Source organism: Suncus etruscus, chromosome 2 (assembly GCF_024139225.1).
Source record: "Suncus etruscus isolate mSunEtr1 chromosome 2, mSunEtr1.pri.cur, whole genome shotgun sequence".
Lineage (NCBI taxonomy): Eukaryota > Metazoa > Chordata > Mammalia > Eulipotyphla > Soricidae > Suncus > Suncus etruscus.
The window spans coordinates 19,245,061-19,262,439 of NC_064849.1; the positions used below are offsets into that span (position 1 = coordinate 19,245,061).

General features: G+C 42.7%; 1 protein-coding gene across 1 annotated transcript in view; it reads right to left on the reverse strand.

Annotated features, from left to right (window-relative positions):
• DIS3L2 (DIS3 like 3'-5' exoribonuclease 2) overlaps window positions 1–17,379 on the reverse strand; it is a 306,442-nt gene that overhangs the window by 152,184 nt on the left and 136,879 nt on the right. The window contains exons 7-8 of the mRNA XM_049769303.1: window positions 17,134–17,243; window positions 13,582–13,829 (exon numbers count right to left, since the gene is read on the reverse strand). Of these exons, the coding sequence (XP_049625260.1) occupies window positions 13,582–13,829; window positions 17,134–17,243 (358 nt within the window). The remainder of the gene's footprint in view (window positions 1–13,581; window positions 13,830–17,133; window positions 17,244–17,379) is intronic.

Consider the following 17,379-nt stretch of genomic DNA (forward strand, 5'->3'; position numbering starts at 1 on the left):
CTCTCTATGTATCTGAGACCTAAAAGAAAATCGGAGAATAGGCAAAGCCCTCTAGGAAAGAGGCATGTGGATAAAATGGGCTCAAATTGTAACTAGTTGTTTCCCAAGAGAAGGAGCACCAAAAAGAAGGTTCAAACCCAGGGCATGAACTTCTCTCACTGGCAACAGCCTGGAAGCTCCCATGGCAGAATGTCAATTGGCCTGCAGCTGTCATCAGCTCCAAGCCCAAACCAGGAGGACCCACCAGCAACTTTCCAACAGACCCAATTCACTAAGCTAGTCTACACTGGAGAGGACAATGATCTCCCTTTCTGGGAAGAAACACTCAGTGGGAGCTGCTACCTTCTTGTGGGCTCCCATACACATGAATAAACTCTCAAATCCAGGTCACTCTCAGTGCTCTATTCTCCTACTCAGCAGCATTAGGTATTGAGGACATACCCGGACAGAAGCAGCACAGCTGATGGAACTCACTGATGAGCGAGAAAAACTGGGAGGCCACCTGCAGAGCCAGCCTGAGCATAGACACAGCTACCGCCCTAGTTTAGGCTGCTTAGGGCCTGAGGACTGAGGGTGCCACAGAGATCTGGCCTTGCAATGTCTTCATGACATGCTCAGAATAATGATCTTCTCTACATCAGAGATCGTTAGGAATTCTGGGAGGTACAGCAAATGACAGCAGCTTGGTTTAAAGAATGACAATTGAGGATGCTGGAGCAATAGCACAGTGGGTAGGGAGTTTGCTTTACACACAGTCAACTGGAATTTGATCCCTGTTTCTCATATGGTCCTCCAAACCTTGTCAGAAGTGATTTCTAAGCTCAGAGCCAGGAGTAACCCCTGAGCGTCACCAGCTGTGGCCCCAAAAGCAAAATATACCCCAGAATTATGCTCCCAGGATATGCCAGAATTCATGCCCCAGGATCTTCATATATATATTCCCATATCTTCATACATGTCCCCTGGATCTTCTTACATGCTTCTCAGGACATAACACACATCTCTTGCTAAAGGAAGCAGGCAAACCATCAGAACAAATCCTATCTGTATTGGAACTTCATTAAAATTAAGACAAAAAGAAATCAGTCTCTATTTTATTGGTGCTTTGTGCTCTGGAAAAGATGTTTTTCACCTAGCTATATTCGGAGTCCAAGAGATCTTGATTGGTTTGCTGCAATTTCTTTTTTTGTTTTTGTTTTTGTTTTGGTTTTCAGGCCACACCCATTTGTTGCTCAGGGGTTACTCCTGGCTATGCGCTCAGAAATTGCCCCTGGCTTGGGGGGACCATATGGGACGCTGGGGGATTGAACTGCAGTCCTTCCTTGGCTAGCGCTTGCAAGGCAGACACCTTACCTCTAGCGCCACCTCGCTGGCCCAGTTTACTGCAGTTTCAACATGGCTTGTGAAGACTATTTTAGTTATGGCTTCCAAATATGATCAATGTCTCCAAGTTCCTATTAATAGTAATTAACATTTATTTTACTAGGTTTCAGGGAACATTTCTCAAGAATTTTATTTAAATAAATTTATTATAGCTTTTTAATGGAGATACATTTGCTAAAGGCAGAGTAGGCAGCCCGCAGGAGATAAAAATCTAACAGTCAGCATCTTAAAGTGCTCAGCCTTTTCTGGACCTGCGATGTCTTGAAATGATCTTCTGATATCTCCTTACTAATAAATTCTACTGTACCCTAAAAAGCAGATCAAAACAGTGGAACAACTACTAGGGAACAGATACACATTGTATATTTGTCTTAGAAAAGAGACTATGTTTTTATATTTTCAATACAGTGCAAATTTTATTTAAAATAAGAGGCCTTGGCCCATTATACATGGCATGGTACTCTTGCACCCAGCTGAGAGTAGCCCCTGAGACCACTGAGTACATCATAAAAATAACCAAAAAATTATTAAGTAAAATATTGAGAATAACTTTCTCTTTCATGTTCACATGTTCACATGTGATAATTTCTGACACAGTATTCAAGACACTGGTTGAAAGTAAGGCAACAGTCACGTTAGGACAACTATGGTTCAGGCTGCATAAAATGAGGAGCGATGCTCAGAAACCACATATCAGAGACTGGGGAGAGAGTGCAGTGGGCACTTGCCTTGTATATGGGAGACCCATATGGTCCTCTGACTCCCACCAGGAGTAATCCCCGAGTGTGGAACCAAAAGTAAGTCCTGAGCATTGCCTGGTGTGGCTCAATCCCCCCCCTATCCCTGCAAATCCACATTTGATCCCACTTGGTATTAAAATAAGTCCTTCAAAATAAGGACCACCAAGAGGATATATATGGAGAGACAGGAAAACTAACTAGGTCTCTGTGTCCTAGAAAAATAAATGGGACATTGGATTTTTTTAAATCAGGATTTCTGATAAAAGTATGACTTCACTAGATATCAGGATTGGTTCATTAATTGTTGCACCATACTAATATGTTAATATGTGAAATTAGGTGTAGAGAGTATATGCAAATTCTACTCTAGTTAATTTTTTTGTAAACCTGAAACTATTGTAAAAATGAGATAGTCATCTCTCTGTCCCAGGTCCTATATCCATCTATCGCTAGATCAAAATCTCAGGATTCCCATCTCTGAGATAATACATTCCCTCAGTAACAGTACTGTGGGGGCAGGGTTTCTGTCACTTGTTGCTGCATTTTAAAGCAGAGGTCAGAGAGATATGAAAGGTCAGACTTTTCAGCTGGCCCCATTTGATCTCTGGCTGTACAGTATCCTCAAGTCCTCATCTGCCAACTTGATAATTGCTGGGAGAGATGGCAGGCCTCCTGAGCACTGCTGAGGAGAACCCTCAACAAAAATGATGGAAAGACGTAATCTAGGTTTCTAGCAACTAATGACCAGCTGTGTATTTTTTAACTGACTAGGTATTTAAAATAATTTTGAAGGTATGACAGTCAACTTTTTATGAAGTTATATATGTCTAGTATAAGTTATCAATAGAAAAACATTCATAAAAAGATTGACAGAAAAAACCTAAAAATGGTGGTGTTGTGGAGGAGGAGTAAGCATACCTTTTTCCCCTGAAATTAATTTTACACTGCAACATTTATTTTTAACCTTCAAATGTCAAAAATAGTTCTTCACATCTGATAAAAGAAATGTGGCACCCATGATTGGTCATCCACCTAATTCCAAACACTCATGCTTTTCTCCTTTTTTCCATGGGAATTTGTCTCATCCCTGGCTCCAGAGCCTGGCTGAGGGATAGTCATCTCTCTGTCCCAGGTCCTATATCCATCTATCATTAGATCAACACCTAAGGATTCCCATCTCTGAGATAATACATTCTCTCAGTAACAGTACTGTGGGGGCAGGTTTCTGTCACTTGTTGCTGAAAGCATCCTAGAAGAAAATATTTCTGAAAAATTTCCTGAAAAGTCAACTTCCCCATTCTCTTCACTGGGCAAAGGGAATGCAAATGCCTTCCTGCTGAAATCCAGTTCTCAGCACTGACACAGTGCCCTTCCTTGGGCTAGAGACACTTCTAAACATGAGACATACAGCGCAGCTTCCATGTTCAAATGGCTTAAAAAACATATAGCGAGTTTATTTTGTCTTTCTGGACCAGAGGGGGAGCAATGCCAGAGGGGAAGTGCTGCCTCCTCAAACCCCCCCCCCTTGCCCCCAGCACAAATGGTCCTTACTATTCTTCCCCGTGGTTCTCCTCCTTTCTGACACATGCCCTTCCCTACCTGGGCTACAAAGGTCCATTTCTTCAATGGGAGGGTCACTCCAAAGAGAACAGACATTTCTTTGTCTTCATCTCAATACCAACTGGCTAAATACATAAATAGATGGTGAGGGTTGGATGATACTATGGTGGAGAAGGTGCTTGCCTGGCTTATGACTGACCCTGGTTTGAATCTTGATACCACATATGGTCCCAAGCACCAGCAGGGATCACTGAGCACAGAGCTAGAAAGTGCACTTTGAACACCCCTGAGTGTGGCCTAGAACTTCACTCCACCTAAAATAAAGGAAAGAGATAAATAAATGAAGGAATGCTTTCAAGTTTGGTTGGCTGTATTTTTTGGTTTGGGGCCATAGCTGGCTGTGCTCAGGGGTTACTCCTGGCTCTGCACTCAGGAATCCCTCTTAGTGGGCTCATTGGACCATATAGATGCTGGGGATTGAACCCAGGTAGTAATGGCCCCTGCTTTTGAGCCTAGAGAAAATATATATACACCATTCTTTTTGAAATGCCAAGGGAAAGATGCCAAAGAAAACTGAAGGCAGGAAAGGACATCAACCCAAAGCTACAGGTTTAGGTAAATTATTGAGTCCTTTCATAACTAGCTGACAAATTAGCAACATTTTTAACATTTAAAAAAATCCAGAAACAAGGGAAAAAATATCTTCTCACTGCTTTTAATAAAAATGGAACCTTTTTCATCTATTTGTATGGAAATGATCTCCTCAATTCTAAGTTGTCAGTTTAGTCAGATAAGAAAAACAAATAAAGTTTTATAGGGATTAGAGTAGAAAAAATGAATCTGTCATTACTTATCACTGATGTGATTATCGATTAAGAAAATTAAAAGGAAATTCCATCTGTAAGTATTAAAGGGGATTTAGAGAGATGGCCAGATACAGATCCCACATATAAATTTAATTGTATTCTATAACAGTACCAAAAATTAAAAAAAACTATTGTAAAAAAAACCCTATTTTCTTCAGATCATTAATAACAGTAAAGGTATTTCATAAACAGAGTGGCTAGTTTTCATATTTGTAACTGCTAAAAATAATGCTGTCTAGAATGGATATATAAGGCTTCAAAATTATAGGTTACTCAACTAAAGCTGCCCAATTAAAAATTAAATGTTCAAATGAGCATTTAAAATGAACATCCTGATATGATGGGAAACAATCACCTTTATGGTTTCCTTCCCCACAACATTGAATTTTCATCTAATTACAATAAAACAGATGACTTTAAACCAAGAAACTGAGAAACCACTGTCTAGACTCTTCAAGGTATCTGGTATTTAAAGCACATCTGAGGAACTGTCATAACTTAGAGGTCAGAGGGCAGAGAACTCACTGAACTACTGAGCTATGGCTAGGAATGGAGGTACAGCCAGGGAGAGGAGACATAAACCTAGTACCTAAAGCCAGAATAAGTGATGTTTCATTTAACTGTCCTGTCCGAGGCTCACCCCTTAGTAATGATAAACTAAGAAATACTATGGTGTGGGGCCAAAGAGATAGCATAGCAGTAGGTTATTTGCCTTGCATGCAGCCGATCCAGGAGGGACAGTGGTTGGAATCATGGCATCCCACATAGTTCCCCAGGCCTGCCAGGAGCGATTTCTTTTTTCTTTTTTTAATACAAAGAGCTATTGATACTTTATTTCTTTTGTATTAATTAATATCTTTATTTAAACACCTTGATTACAAACATGATTGTGGTTGGATTTCAGTCATGTAAAGAACACCCCCCCCTTCACCAGTGCAACACTCCCATCACCAATGTCCCAAATCTCCCTCCTCCCCACCCTACCCCCGCCTGTACTGTAGACAGGCTTTCTACTTCCCTCATTCATTCACATTGTTATGATAGTTCTCAATGTAATTATTTCTCTAACTGCACTCATCACTCTTTGTGGTGAGCTTCATATAGTGAGCTGAACTTCCAGCTCTCCAGGAGTGATTTCAGAGTACAGAGCCAGGAGTAAACCCTGAATGCCACCGGAATGACCCAAAAACTAAAATAACAACAACAACCACCAAAAGGCAGCACTACGGTAAAAGAAGCTAGGTTGAGCCTACATGAGCTTCTACCATTTCTGCCATTCTTACAATTCTAAATTTCCTAAATACAAAGTTAACTGATAAAGTATGAAGGACATCAAGATTTTTTTCCTAGGAGAAGAAACATATTTTTCAAATCGTAAGACACACTCCCCGCCCCCACCAAAGTGCATCTTATGGAGCGAACGCCACCTGAAACTGAAGCCTGAGTGCAGGGGAGGAGAAACTATGTGTGTCTTATAGTCAGGTATATCTTATAGAGTGAAAAATATGTTAATTATCATAAAATCCATAAAGTTGTTCTAATTCATTAGTCATCAGGAAAATATAGATTCAAATTATAATATCATTTATACCCACTTGATAGATTAAAAGAGTGAAAATATCAAGTGTTATATAAAGGTGTGAAGTTAAATCCTTATATTTTGTAGTACTGTAAATTAATGATAAATCAATGTATAATAAGAAAAAACACATCAAGGGCTGATGAAAATGCGAAGCAAGAGAAAGCCCTATTCACTTGCTAGGATTAAAATTAGGTACAAAAATTTAGGTACAACTGCTTAGAAAAATAGTTTAGCTCTGAAGTCATAAAGTTAGACAAGCAGCAATTAAGAGTTTAGAGAAATCTAAGCTAGAAAGCACTGAAATTTTCACAGAGCCTTGTTAAAACTTATACATAAACTATAAGTTTAACATAATAGTCTATACAAGGATAAACTATGTGGGGTGTTTTTTTAATCTAACTGTTACAGTTTTGTTTGGGGGTCATACCCAGTGGTGGTCAGGGCTTACTCCTGGCTCTAAGCTCAGGGATCACTTCTGGCAGGGCTCAGGGGATCATATGGGGTTCTGAGGATGATACTCAGATCAGCCACAAGCAAAGCAAGTGCCCTACCTGTTGTGCTATCTCTCTAACCCTAAACTATGGTATTAAAAAAATAACTAAAGAATCATGATTTACAGAAATAGTGGTAGTTGAATTTTAGGCATATAATATTTCAACATCAGTGTCAACTTCTCTCCACCAATGTTCCCATACTACATTTCTTACCCCCAATCTCCACCTGCCACCTTGACAAACTAGGTACATTACAATGCTTGGTGACTACAACTCAGATCTCATTAAACTGTGGTATGTTTTACGAAATAAAAATATGAGTTAAAATTAATAAAATATATTATATCTCAAATATAATATGAAATAAAAACCACAGGTCACAGAAATGAATAGGTGATAGCACGATGTTAATATATGGTACAAAACAAAATAATATTTTAGGGATAAAAATAAGGATTATACAGAAAATTACAATCCAATTTTACCCTTAGGAAAAAAATAAAGGGATAAGAGAGGAATAAATAAGTAGCTTCAACAGAGTTGTGATATATTTCCCAATTGGGGTGCTAAATTTATGGTTGAGTTTTAATGTTCAGATTTTAAAGTTACTTAAATATTAAATAAATTCTTTAATCTGTGGTACGTACTCTGTAATTACTGTTAAATATGTTTAAATAATATTTTAGTTGCCAGAGTAACAGTACAGTGAGAAAGGTGCTTGATTTTCAAATGGTGGATCCTGGTTTGATCGCCAGCACCTCATATGATCCCTGAGCACTGCCTAAATTATTTTTTACATTTTTTATTTAAAGAAAATACATCACAATCACTAATCATGACATCACTATCATAATACATTTGTTTCAAGATGACAGAAAGCAAACACTTTTGGGGGGGTTATGCACCACACCTAGTGACACTCAAGGGTTACTCTTGACTATGCACTCAGATATCGCCCCTGGCTTGAGGGACCATATGGGACGCCAAGGGATCAGACTGCAGTTCGTCCTGGGTCATTCGATTCAAGGCACCACTGCACCATCACTCTGGCCTCCAAAAAACACTTTTCATTAATTTTGATACTACAAATATAAAGCACTATGAAACAGAAAGTTTCCTTCGTTCAGTTTCTATTGACCTTTTATATTTTCTTACTCACCAGAGCCCCTTCACAAGTCCATTTTCCCATTCATACTCAACAACTTTATAACATGCTCCTTACTATGAACTTATACACACTGACTCATGTACCAGTGGCCTCATTATTCATATATGGTGGTGCAAATCTCTAGAACACAAAAGTAGAAGACCAACACACATCAACTACACTGAGGGGCCCCGATACCACGCAGTAAAGCTAAATTGGTGAATGTGTATGTCCAGTTTGGTTTCCTGGAAAAAGAGAGAGAGCCTGTGGCTTGCCTTCTTCTTACTTAGCTTGACACAACAAAAGGCTGTAAGTTAGGAATGGAGATGTTCGGCAAAGTGCAAGCAGAAAAACAGATAAAAGGCTAAGAACCAAGAAGTAACCACTCCATGTGACCCCTAATGATGTTGTTAAGAAGCTGGAGGGTAAAGATCTTACTGATGATGCCAAGGAAGCAAAGAATATGAGGGAGCTATGGAAAGACTAATGGTAGCTATAATTCACTGTAATTCATCAACAGAGTATTTTAAGAAGACACAGTAGACATTATGGGAGATATGATAACTTTGAGAGAAACCCTATGACTGCAGGCAGTGAGAGAACAATGAGGTAAGGAAGCAGAAGTTAGCCTTGCTTCTCCCCCATCCCTTTTCCCCATCCTCTTCTCTCTGTTGGATCATGGAGATTTCAATGGTGAAGGTAGTGTTTTTCCCAAAAGTGGTCCTTCCAAGCCACCAGGTGGAGCCCAATAGTCACCAAAAAGGGCCCCCTCCTCAGCCTAACCGTCTAGGAACAAACTACGAGTGCACCTCCAGAAAAGGGCATCAACAGTCAGCATTTCAGAGGCAGATTTTAGGGTTCTAGAAAGCAGAGTCTTCCAGAAGTCCTCACCTATGGGGGGACAGTTGTAAGGAGATTTGCCTTTGCCTGGAATGAAGGTTGGTGTATAGCTACCTTGACACCGCTAATGGCATTGGCTGGACCTCACTGAAACCAAGCCCTACTTGTGTTCCTCCCTACTACTCATCCATCCAGTTTACCTCAGGCAACTTAGAGAAATCTGATGACTACATCCTCATCAGGGCTGCCTCCTTAGGATCTCAGGATCTGTTTTAACCAAACTACTGTCAACCATCAGTCTTAGGTGTGTGACAACTGACACCTTCTGCTGCAGTGCTGGGAGGGGAAGAGATCACAAAACAAACCCTAGCCCAGCCCAATGCCCTCTTGAGGTGTCAGAACCTCCTTCCCTCCCCTACTACTCTCCAGTCATGATGCTGAAAGAACCTGCAGTGCCTCACCAGTGAGCACTACACAAATCTGCCAACAAATCTCCCAATCCTGCTGTGTGCACATTTACTTTCCCTCCTCTGTTCAGAGAACCATAAAAGAAAAAAGAAGTCAGTTGGTTTTATCTAGGTGAATCCAGAATTACTATGTTCAGATATCCTCAGTTTTGCCTAAACACACACCCCTGTTCTCACAAGTATTAGTGGGAGAGGGTACCACTTTCTTCGGGACCCAGCCTTGACCATTTTGGAAAAACAATGAAATCAGGAGGCAGCGTGGGTGCTGTGTGCTTGTGGCATTCTGAGAGAGGCATTCTGACATGCCTATGTGCCCAGAGAAACAGCCCAAAGAGAAGATTTAGGAGAGGCAGGAAACACTTCAATTTGTAAATCTGATGACATAATTACAAACTGTTCCCTCCGAGACATCAGGTCAGCTTCTCAAGTGTCTGTGGTGAGAGCACAATAGTTAAAAGGACTAGATCTGGCTGGCAAGCCAAACCTGTGTTTTTCTTTGCTGGTCTCTTTGCTTATTTCCACTCTGAAGAAGTATGTGCGCTTTCCTAGACACATATTTCTCCCTTTCTTTCCTCTCACATCTTTCTAAGAAAATTTTGTTCAATAAAAAAAAAAAAAAAGCATTGCTGTGCACACACACAAACTGAGTGCACACTGACACATGAGTACTGGATGTGCTGCAATGTATCACAAAAAGCAAAAATGTCCCAAAGTTAGGAAGGGTTTCTGGGGCTGTCACAGGTCTGCGCTGCATGGAAATGTGGAGCTGTGACAGAAGAGGTATCTAGGCATAACTCAATGTCAATCTGAGAAGATGGGAAAGAGGTGGTCTCCCAATAATTATGACAGTAATCCTCTGGGCGTTGCCCTGGTGCCCCAGGACTGCTCAAGAAGAAACACCTTCCCCCAAGGAGCCTTCTGAGATATCCATGGCTCTGACAGCACCTTCCAAAGTTGCTGGCCCCAGTTGTCTGTGCATGCAGTCTACCTGCTCCATCTTTCCTTAAAGACTGAATTCTGGGCTCTCCACCTGAGTTTATAAAATGGCTATTCTCATGATCTCCTATTGCAAAAACCTCTGAGCTTGACCTCTGGCATACCCTCTTCCTAATCAACCTCGCTACGAAACTTGGGAGTTACTGAGTTATATTCAGAGGCTCATCCAACCAGATGGCTATTGTTCACAGAACAGCTGTGTCCTATGGAAGCCTGAAACTCAGCATAGGCCTTATATAAGCAATGACAATGCAAAAAGGAGAGCTGAGATAACAGTGTGACTAGAACTGAGGAGAGAACCCAAGATGGAGCATGCAGAATTGGGGCTTGTTTTTCAAGTGGACTGCAGAGGTGAAAAGTTGAGGCTCACACTACACAGCTGGGGAAAGGGAGGCTGCTGCAGGAAAAGAAAATGTAGCTTGCACATGTTTGCAGCAATGAGCCTGCATACAACTGCTTTGGGAAAAGCGAAGAGGTATTCACCCAGAGAAATGGCCTGAGCCTGAGAAATGAGTTGAAGCCTCACTCTCCACCCATCACCAAGGCAGAAGTCTAAAGTCCACCAAAATCCCATCCTCCTTCATGTCACCATTTGGCCACTCATCATGTCTTTAGGATTAATTCACTTCTTTGACCCTGCACCTTTGATTTCCATCGACCACTACATGGTTTCATACTCTGCCCTCTCCATGGGACTGCTTGGCCAGGGGGAGTTCTTAGCAAAGAAGCTTCTATTCTCTAAGAAACAAATCTGCCCCCCCACTCTCCATTTACCTCTTATTAACTTATAGAAGTTATTTTATTCCTCTGAAGAAACTTATAGTAAAAACCACTGCCCTAGGTTTCAGCACAAAGCCTGTAGAGGACAAGGGTGTCTTTCTGGAGGGCCCTGGCTACTGTGTGGAGAGAAGCTTGTCAGAGCCTATGTGCAAAAGGGATGTACAAAAGTGGTACAGCGATGAGGTGGGTGAGGGTGGTAAAGAGGAGCTGAGGGTGCTTTGCCACCTTGGGACACCTGAGTTCCTCCTGATACCTGAGCCCTTTATATGTGCTGAGCTTTAGGGAAACCACCCTTCTGATATCAACCCTCATTGTTATTGAAAAAGCTCAAGTGGGGAGGGACTTCATCTCTTAAAATCTAACGAATCTGACACAAATCCTGCAATGGATTATAATTCCTGGATGAAGAATCCAAAGCTACTTAGCCTGGTGAAAAGAGAGAGAGGGTCATGAACAGAACTGAGCTCCAGGAGCCAGAGAGATAGCGCAGAGGTAAGGCGCTTGCTTTTCATGCAGAAGAATGGTGCTCGAATCCCGGCATCCCATATGGTCCCCTGTGCCTGCCAAGGGCGATTTCTGAGCACTGCCAGATGTGACCCCCCCCCCCCAAAAAAAAGAAGATGATGAACTGAGTTCCAGCTGTACACACCTTTGAATGTGATGCCACTAGCAGATGTAGGAAGAGAGAGGTAGAGGGAGGAGACCCTGGCAGGTCTGGCACCTGGAGACTGACTTGCTCACACTACCACGAGCACTACCTTCGTACTCCTGGTCAAAACTGGGCAAAGGCAACAGAAAATGCAGGCAGGCAGGGCACAGCTTGTTCTGAGTGGGAAACGGTGACCTCAGCTCCTAAAGATCAGTAACTGATAGCCAGAACAAATGGAAAAGCGACCACCAACACGCTCAACAGCTGCAAACCGCCCCCCCATACATACGTCATCCATGAACTTCCTCAGGAAGACCTGCTACATCTTAAGTTTTGTTTATCACAGAATTTTAAGGGCCTTTTACCATTCCAAACACTTTAATGTTTTTGTCTAAAGTTTTGTGATAAAGTTTAGCACTTTTTCCCCATGTAGATATTAGACAATCATATCTTTTCTTTTAAAAGTACAGAATTGATATAGGATTCTTATTTTCAAATATCCCTTCCCCAGGTTCAGCCCACACAGGTCCAACTTCCTTGGAAATTCCTGCAGAGAAAGGAAAGCTCAAAGGGCATGATGATGTCATGGCAGGAACCTATGGCCACTCCAATAAGAAAAGAAAAATGGCCAAGAAGTTTCTAGACCTGAAGAGGCAGAACGTGCTTGGTCAGGCTCACATAATAAGGTCCATTGGAGGGGCAGGGCAAAGATGCACTGGATCCCTTCCTCCCTGATAAGTCAAGGGTGGTGTGGGTGCAAGCCAGTCCCGAGTCCTAGAGTGGATGGTGAGAAACTGGCAGGCTCTGGGCAGGACTCTTCAGGGCTCAAGGGGCTGACATCACTCTTGAGCAGCAAATTAGGCTTTAAAGCTTTAAAGTGATGACTCTGCTGTTCCACACTTGAGAGCCGAAAAGAAAGTCCAACTGTTCTGAGTGGCCACTAGCCATGGAAATCACAGTGATCTTCTCAGCACTGAAACAGTGCTGCCTAACACACACGTGGTATGACACAGATTTCATCCAGCCCACTCAGCGAGGCAGAGTCAACTAGCAGAGAAGCTTACTGCGGCTGGTACTCCCAAAAGGCTCCATCCAGCAGGTCACCAAACTGGACTAAAAGTAAAGTGTTGGAGCAGTTTCTATTGACATTCACTTTATATTCCTTCACTTGCTGGAAAGTATAAAGGAGATACTGCTTAGAATAAAGAGCTGAAGCCAGAACTCCCTTTCAAAATGATAGCCCCTCATTTTGAGAGAGCCCTTCCACCATTTTGAGAGAGCCCAAGCAATAGTACAGTGGGTAGGACGCTTGCCTTGCATGAGGAAGACCGGGATTCAACCCCAGGTTTACCATATGGTTACCAGAGCCCACCAGGAGTGATTCCTGATAACAGAGCTAAGAAATAACCCCTGAGAACCAACAAAAAATAAGAGAGAGAGCCCCTATAAGAAGCAGGCAAGTATTTGAACAAACAGAAGCTCTCACACTTTCTGTAGCTCTCCGTGAGACTCCAAAGTGACGAACCTGTATTTCCATCACACTGATTACTGCGACTCCATAAGACATGGGGTCATGGTCCTGCTTACAACAGGGTAACTCTGATGATCAGTGCCGGAAGACCAAATCGTTCAGCCCACCTTCCAATTCCTGTTTTCAAGCCCAGGAGTCAGGATCCCTGGATCATTCCTGGACTTCTTACATATTCTAACAGTACCAGAATGGAAAGGAGGGGCCTGATTATTTAAGTCAATAAATTCTATGCAGTTCACAAGTACAAACAGGATTCATGACATAACAGGAAATATGTAGAGGCTCATAATGTCTTATATTTTATGCCCAAAATAAAAACAACACCAAAAAAACAAAAGTGACTGATACCCTGGCAATTAAATGAATCTCTAGGTGACTGACAGGGGTTGAAGCTACGGGCACTTTCTTAAGAGCTAGAACTCAAATATGCCAAGCACTTATATTCTAATAAGGCAAAGATAAATGAAAGTACACACCAAAAGCTACAGAAAAAGCACCCCTGCCCAAGTTCTGCCCCAAACTGGCTCCCCAGCAGAGACCACCTACCCTAAAGCGAAATTGCAATCCTCCTTCCAGTCCACGATGCGGCAGATGAACAACGTGTTTTCGTAATCTTTAGGTCGGGTTGCAAAGTCCTGGGGACAGTCCTTGAGAGGCACATAAATTCGAGGTACTCGATGGTCAACAGGAGAAAATAGGGCATATTTCTGAAACAGGTTGTTGTTCTTATTGGCCAGAAGTTTGAGGAACCCCGTTGCTGCTCTCGAATGCTTCTTCTCTGAGATGTAAACCACCTGGGAACCCAAAGGTATACACAGTCAACTTGTCAGGTCAGTATTACCTAGGAATAAAAGCATGCCCTGGTGATGCTACTTGCCAAAATCAAGGCCCTGGATGTATTATACCAGGATGCTCAGGATGTATTCCAGGCTCCTGGTGCAGGACTCACTCAGGGCACATAAGCAGTGTCTATGCCAGAGATTAAGCCTGGGGTGGCCACATGCAAAACAAACACCTCATTCATCCCTTAAACTCTTTCCTTAAATACAGCACATTCACACTCACAAAAATAAGGAAAGATTATGTAACATGTGCACAGATTTCATTACAACCAGGTCTTAAGTCTTTTTATGGGAGGGGAAGGGCTTGAGGATAAGAGGGGTGGTCTATACACAGTTGCGGCTCTGTGCTCAGAGATCACTTCTAGTGATGCCAGGGATCAAACTTGAGTCTGTTGAATGCAAGCATGTCAGCCCCTAACTATCTTCAGTCCCCTAGACCAGTGGTGGGCAACCTTTTTTTTTCAACTGAGCCAAATCTCGCCAAAAACCACGATTGAAATTTATTTTGAGAGCCATACAGGGCGTGCACTGACAGAGGCTAGGAGCAGAGCCCTGACTCCTAGACTCCTGGAGCGGCCGTCTGGCACACAGAAGAGCCGAGTTAAAAAGTGTAAAGAGCCGCATGTGGCTCTCAAGCCGCTGCTTGTCGACCACTGCCCTAGACCTATGCATTAGGGCAGGGAAACCCAGTCTATGACACTTCCCTCAGAAGAACTGCACTGTCTCCAGCAAATAAGGAAATAGAGTCTTTGTCAATATGCCCTCACTCCATCAACCATCAAGGAGAGTGCCAGCCCTGTCCATTCTCAACATCTATCAGCACAATCTGAACCTGGCTCCTTCCTACTCCACATCCCAATCCCCACCCCAAGATGCCAACCAAGCTCAGGGCTCTGCCAGGCTCTGCTTCAGCCCTCTGGAGCTTCCATTTTACTTGATCTGAACACCTTCATGGTGGAGTCAACTCAGCATTGCTACTGTAAGCCTAAGCACAAACTAGCAATAACAACTGTGTGTAACTCTACACATTCAAGTCTTTCAATTCTGCCAAGACCTGGTGCTCTTGGAGATGATTCTGAAGCGCTTTGTAATTCAGGACTATCTATCCTTTCAGCCCCACTCTATAGATCTTCCCCTTCTTGGAATCTGGTTAATTGAAAATGGAACATCTTTATTGTCCCCAACTGCAGAAACTATTCTTTTATCCCTTCATTCAATTTGAACAGAGAAGTTCAAATTGAGTCAATTCCGTTCATTGTTCTCAGATGAACTAATCCAATGCTGAATCATCTCTAATCTGTTATCAAACATATTCAACAGTATTTATTTGCTATTCTACTTTTCAGATCTCAAACACTCATTTGGTTCTTTTTCTTTTCCCTCCCCAGCAGGACCCCAGCAGAACCAGAGACTAAACTCAAGGTCTTGTGCATTTTGTCAATCATTCACTAATGGTAGCAGAAATGTCTTTCTCATAGGACAAGTTTCACATGCCAGTGCTGTACTGGTAAAAATCTTCATAGGTCTGAGGACAGTGGGGAGGGCACTTGTCTGCAAACAGCTGTTCCAAGTTTAATCCCAGAATTCCATATAGTCACCTGAGTCTGCCAGGAATGATTTCTGAGTGCAGAGCCAGGAGTAACTCCTGAGCACCTGGCCTGGTACATGTTCAGTGCAAACCACTACTGGCATGAAGACTAGAAAACTGGAGGGGCAGAAGGGCTGTAATGGGAGAAAATAATCTAGAAGCTCCTACATCAATGTTAGATGCTGTCCTGCCACTCATTAGCTGAGGCAGTGGCACCTTTTCCCAGGGCTGAGAAATTCTCCTGTATGGGCCACGTCAATCCTGGGCCATGATCCTCTACCACCAAGAGCCACTGCAAAGTTAGACTTAGCTAAAGGTAACTGATATGCTTCATTAAAAAATAAAACTCTCTGGGCCCGGAGAGATAGCACAGCGGCGTTTGCCTTGCAAGCAGCCGATCCAGGACCAAAGGTGGTTGGTTCAAATCCCGGTGTCCCCCGTGCCTGCCGGTAGCTATTTCTGAGCAGACAGCTAGGAGTAACCCCTGAGCACTGCCGGGTGTGGCCCAAAACCCAAAATAAATAAATAAATAAATAAATAAATAAATAAATAAATAAATAAATAAATAAATAAATAAATAAAAAACTCTGCAAAACTACAAAAGAGGGGGAGCCAGAGAAATAGTGGTAGGGAGTTTGCCTTGCATAAGGCTGGCCTGGGTTTGATCCTTGGCATCTCATATGGTTGGTTCCCCAAGCACTACCAGGAGTGATCCCTGAGTGTAGAGCCATAAGTTACCCTGAGCATTGCTGGGTATGATCCAAAAACAAAAAAACGAAGCTACAAAAGAGGAAGTAAACAATTATTTCTACAATTGAAGTAACCACTTCGATTATTTACAGGTAGACAATAAAAAAAAAAAAACTAGGGGGCCGGGCGGTGGCGCTAGAGGTAAGGTGCCTGCCTTGCCTGCGCTAGCCTTGGACGGACCGCGGTTCGATCCCCCGGTGTCCCATATGGTCCCCCAAGCCAGGAGCAACTTCTGAGCGCATAGCCAGGAGTAACCCCTGAGCGTTACCGGGTGTGGCCCAAAAACCAAAAAAAAAAAAAAAAAAAAAAAAACTAGGAAAAACTAAAACTCTTGGAGGCATTTTATATTCATATTGTTTCATCATGTCTAAATTCTTACTCCCCTTAGTCATGGATGTCAAAGTTAAAGTCTAGGATGCCAGAAAGACTGAGGGCTGGGTTTGATCCCCAGCACCACATAGTCCCTAAGCCCACCATATACCATAGAGTAAACCCCATGCACTAAAAAATCATAAGCTGTGACAGGAAGGAAGGAAATAAGAAAGGATGGGAGGGAGGGAAGGAGATAGGGAGGGAGGGAGGGAGGGAGGGAGGGAGGGAGGGAGGGAGGGAGGGAGGGAGGGAGGGAGGGAGGGAGGGAAGATAAAGAGTGTTATTGAAGAAGGAAAAATACAGGGTTTCAGGAATTGATTCATCCTCAAAGAAAAGGCCCATCCTTCCCCCCACCCCAAACAGGAAATCAGAGGGGATGACTAAGGGTGTTTTTTTTTTTTTAAGAGGTTCACTTTTATAATTTGCTTCCACTGATTTTTGTGATTAATTGTCCAGTGACGATCCAAACTGGATCTCCCAGGAGACTCACAAAGAGCTCGGGAAGGGGCCATGCAGTCAAATGACCAAGAACCTGGAGGTAATAACCTTTGCTGATCTTTGCTGATCTTTGCTGATCTTCTCAGGAGATGCTTGCATGTCCTGTGCAGTGGCAGAGGAATCGGCTTTTGTGACAGTTGCATGATCTTCGTCTTTTCCTAAATTCAAAAGAAACAGACAAGGAGTAGTCAGAGGGGTTCCTGGGCTCGGGCGCTGGCATTTTGGAACAGGAAGGGTTCTTGGATCTGAGTAATTTCAGTCCACTCACTTGATTCTCAGAAACAAACCTGGGCC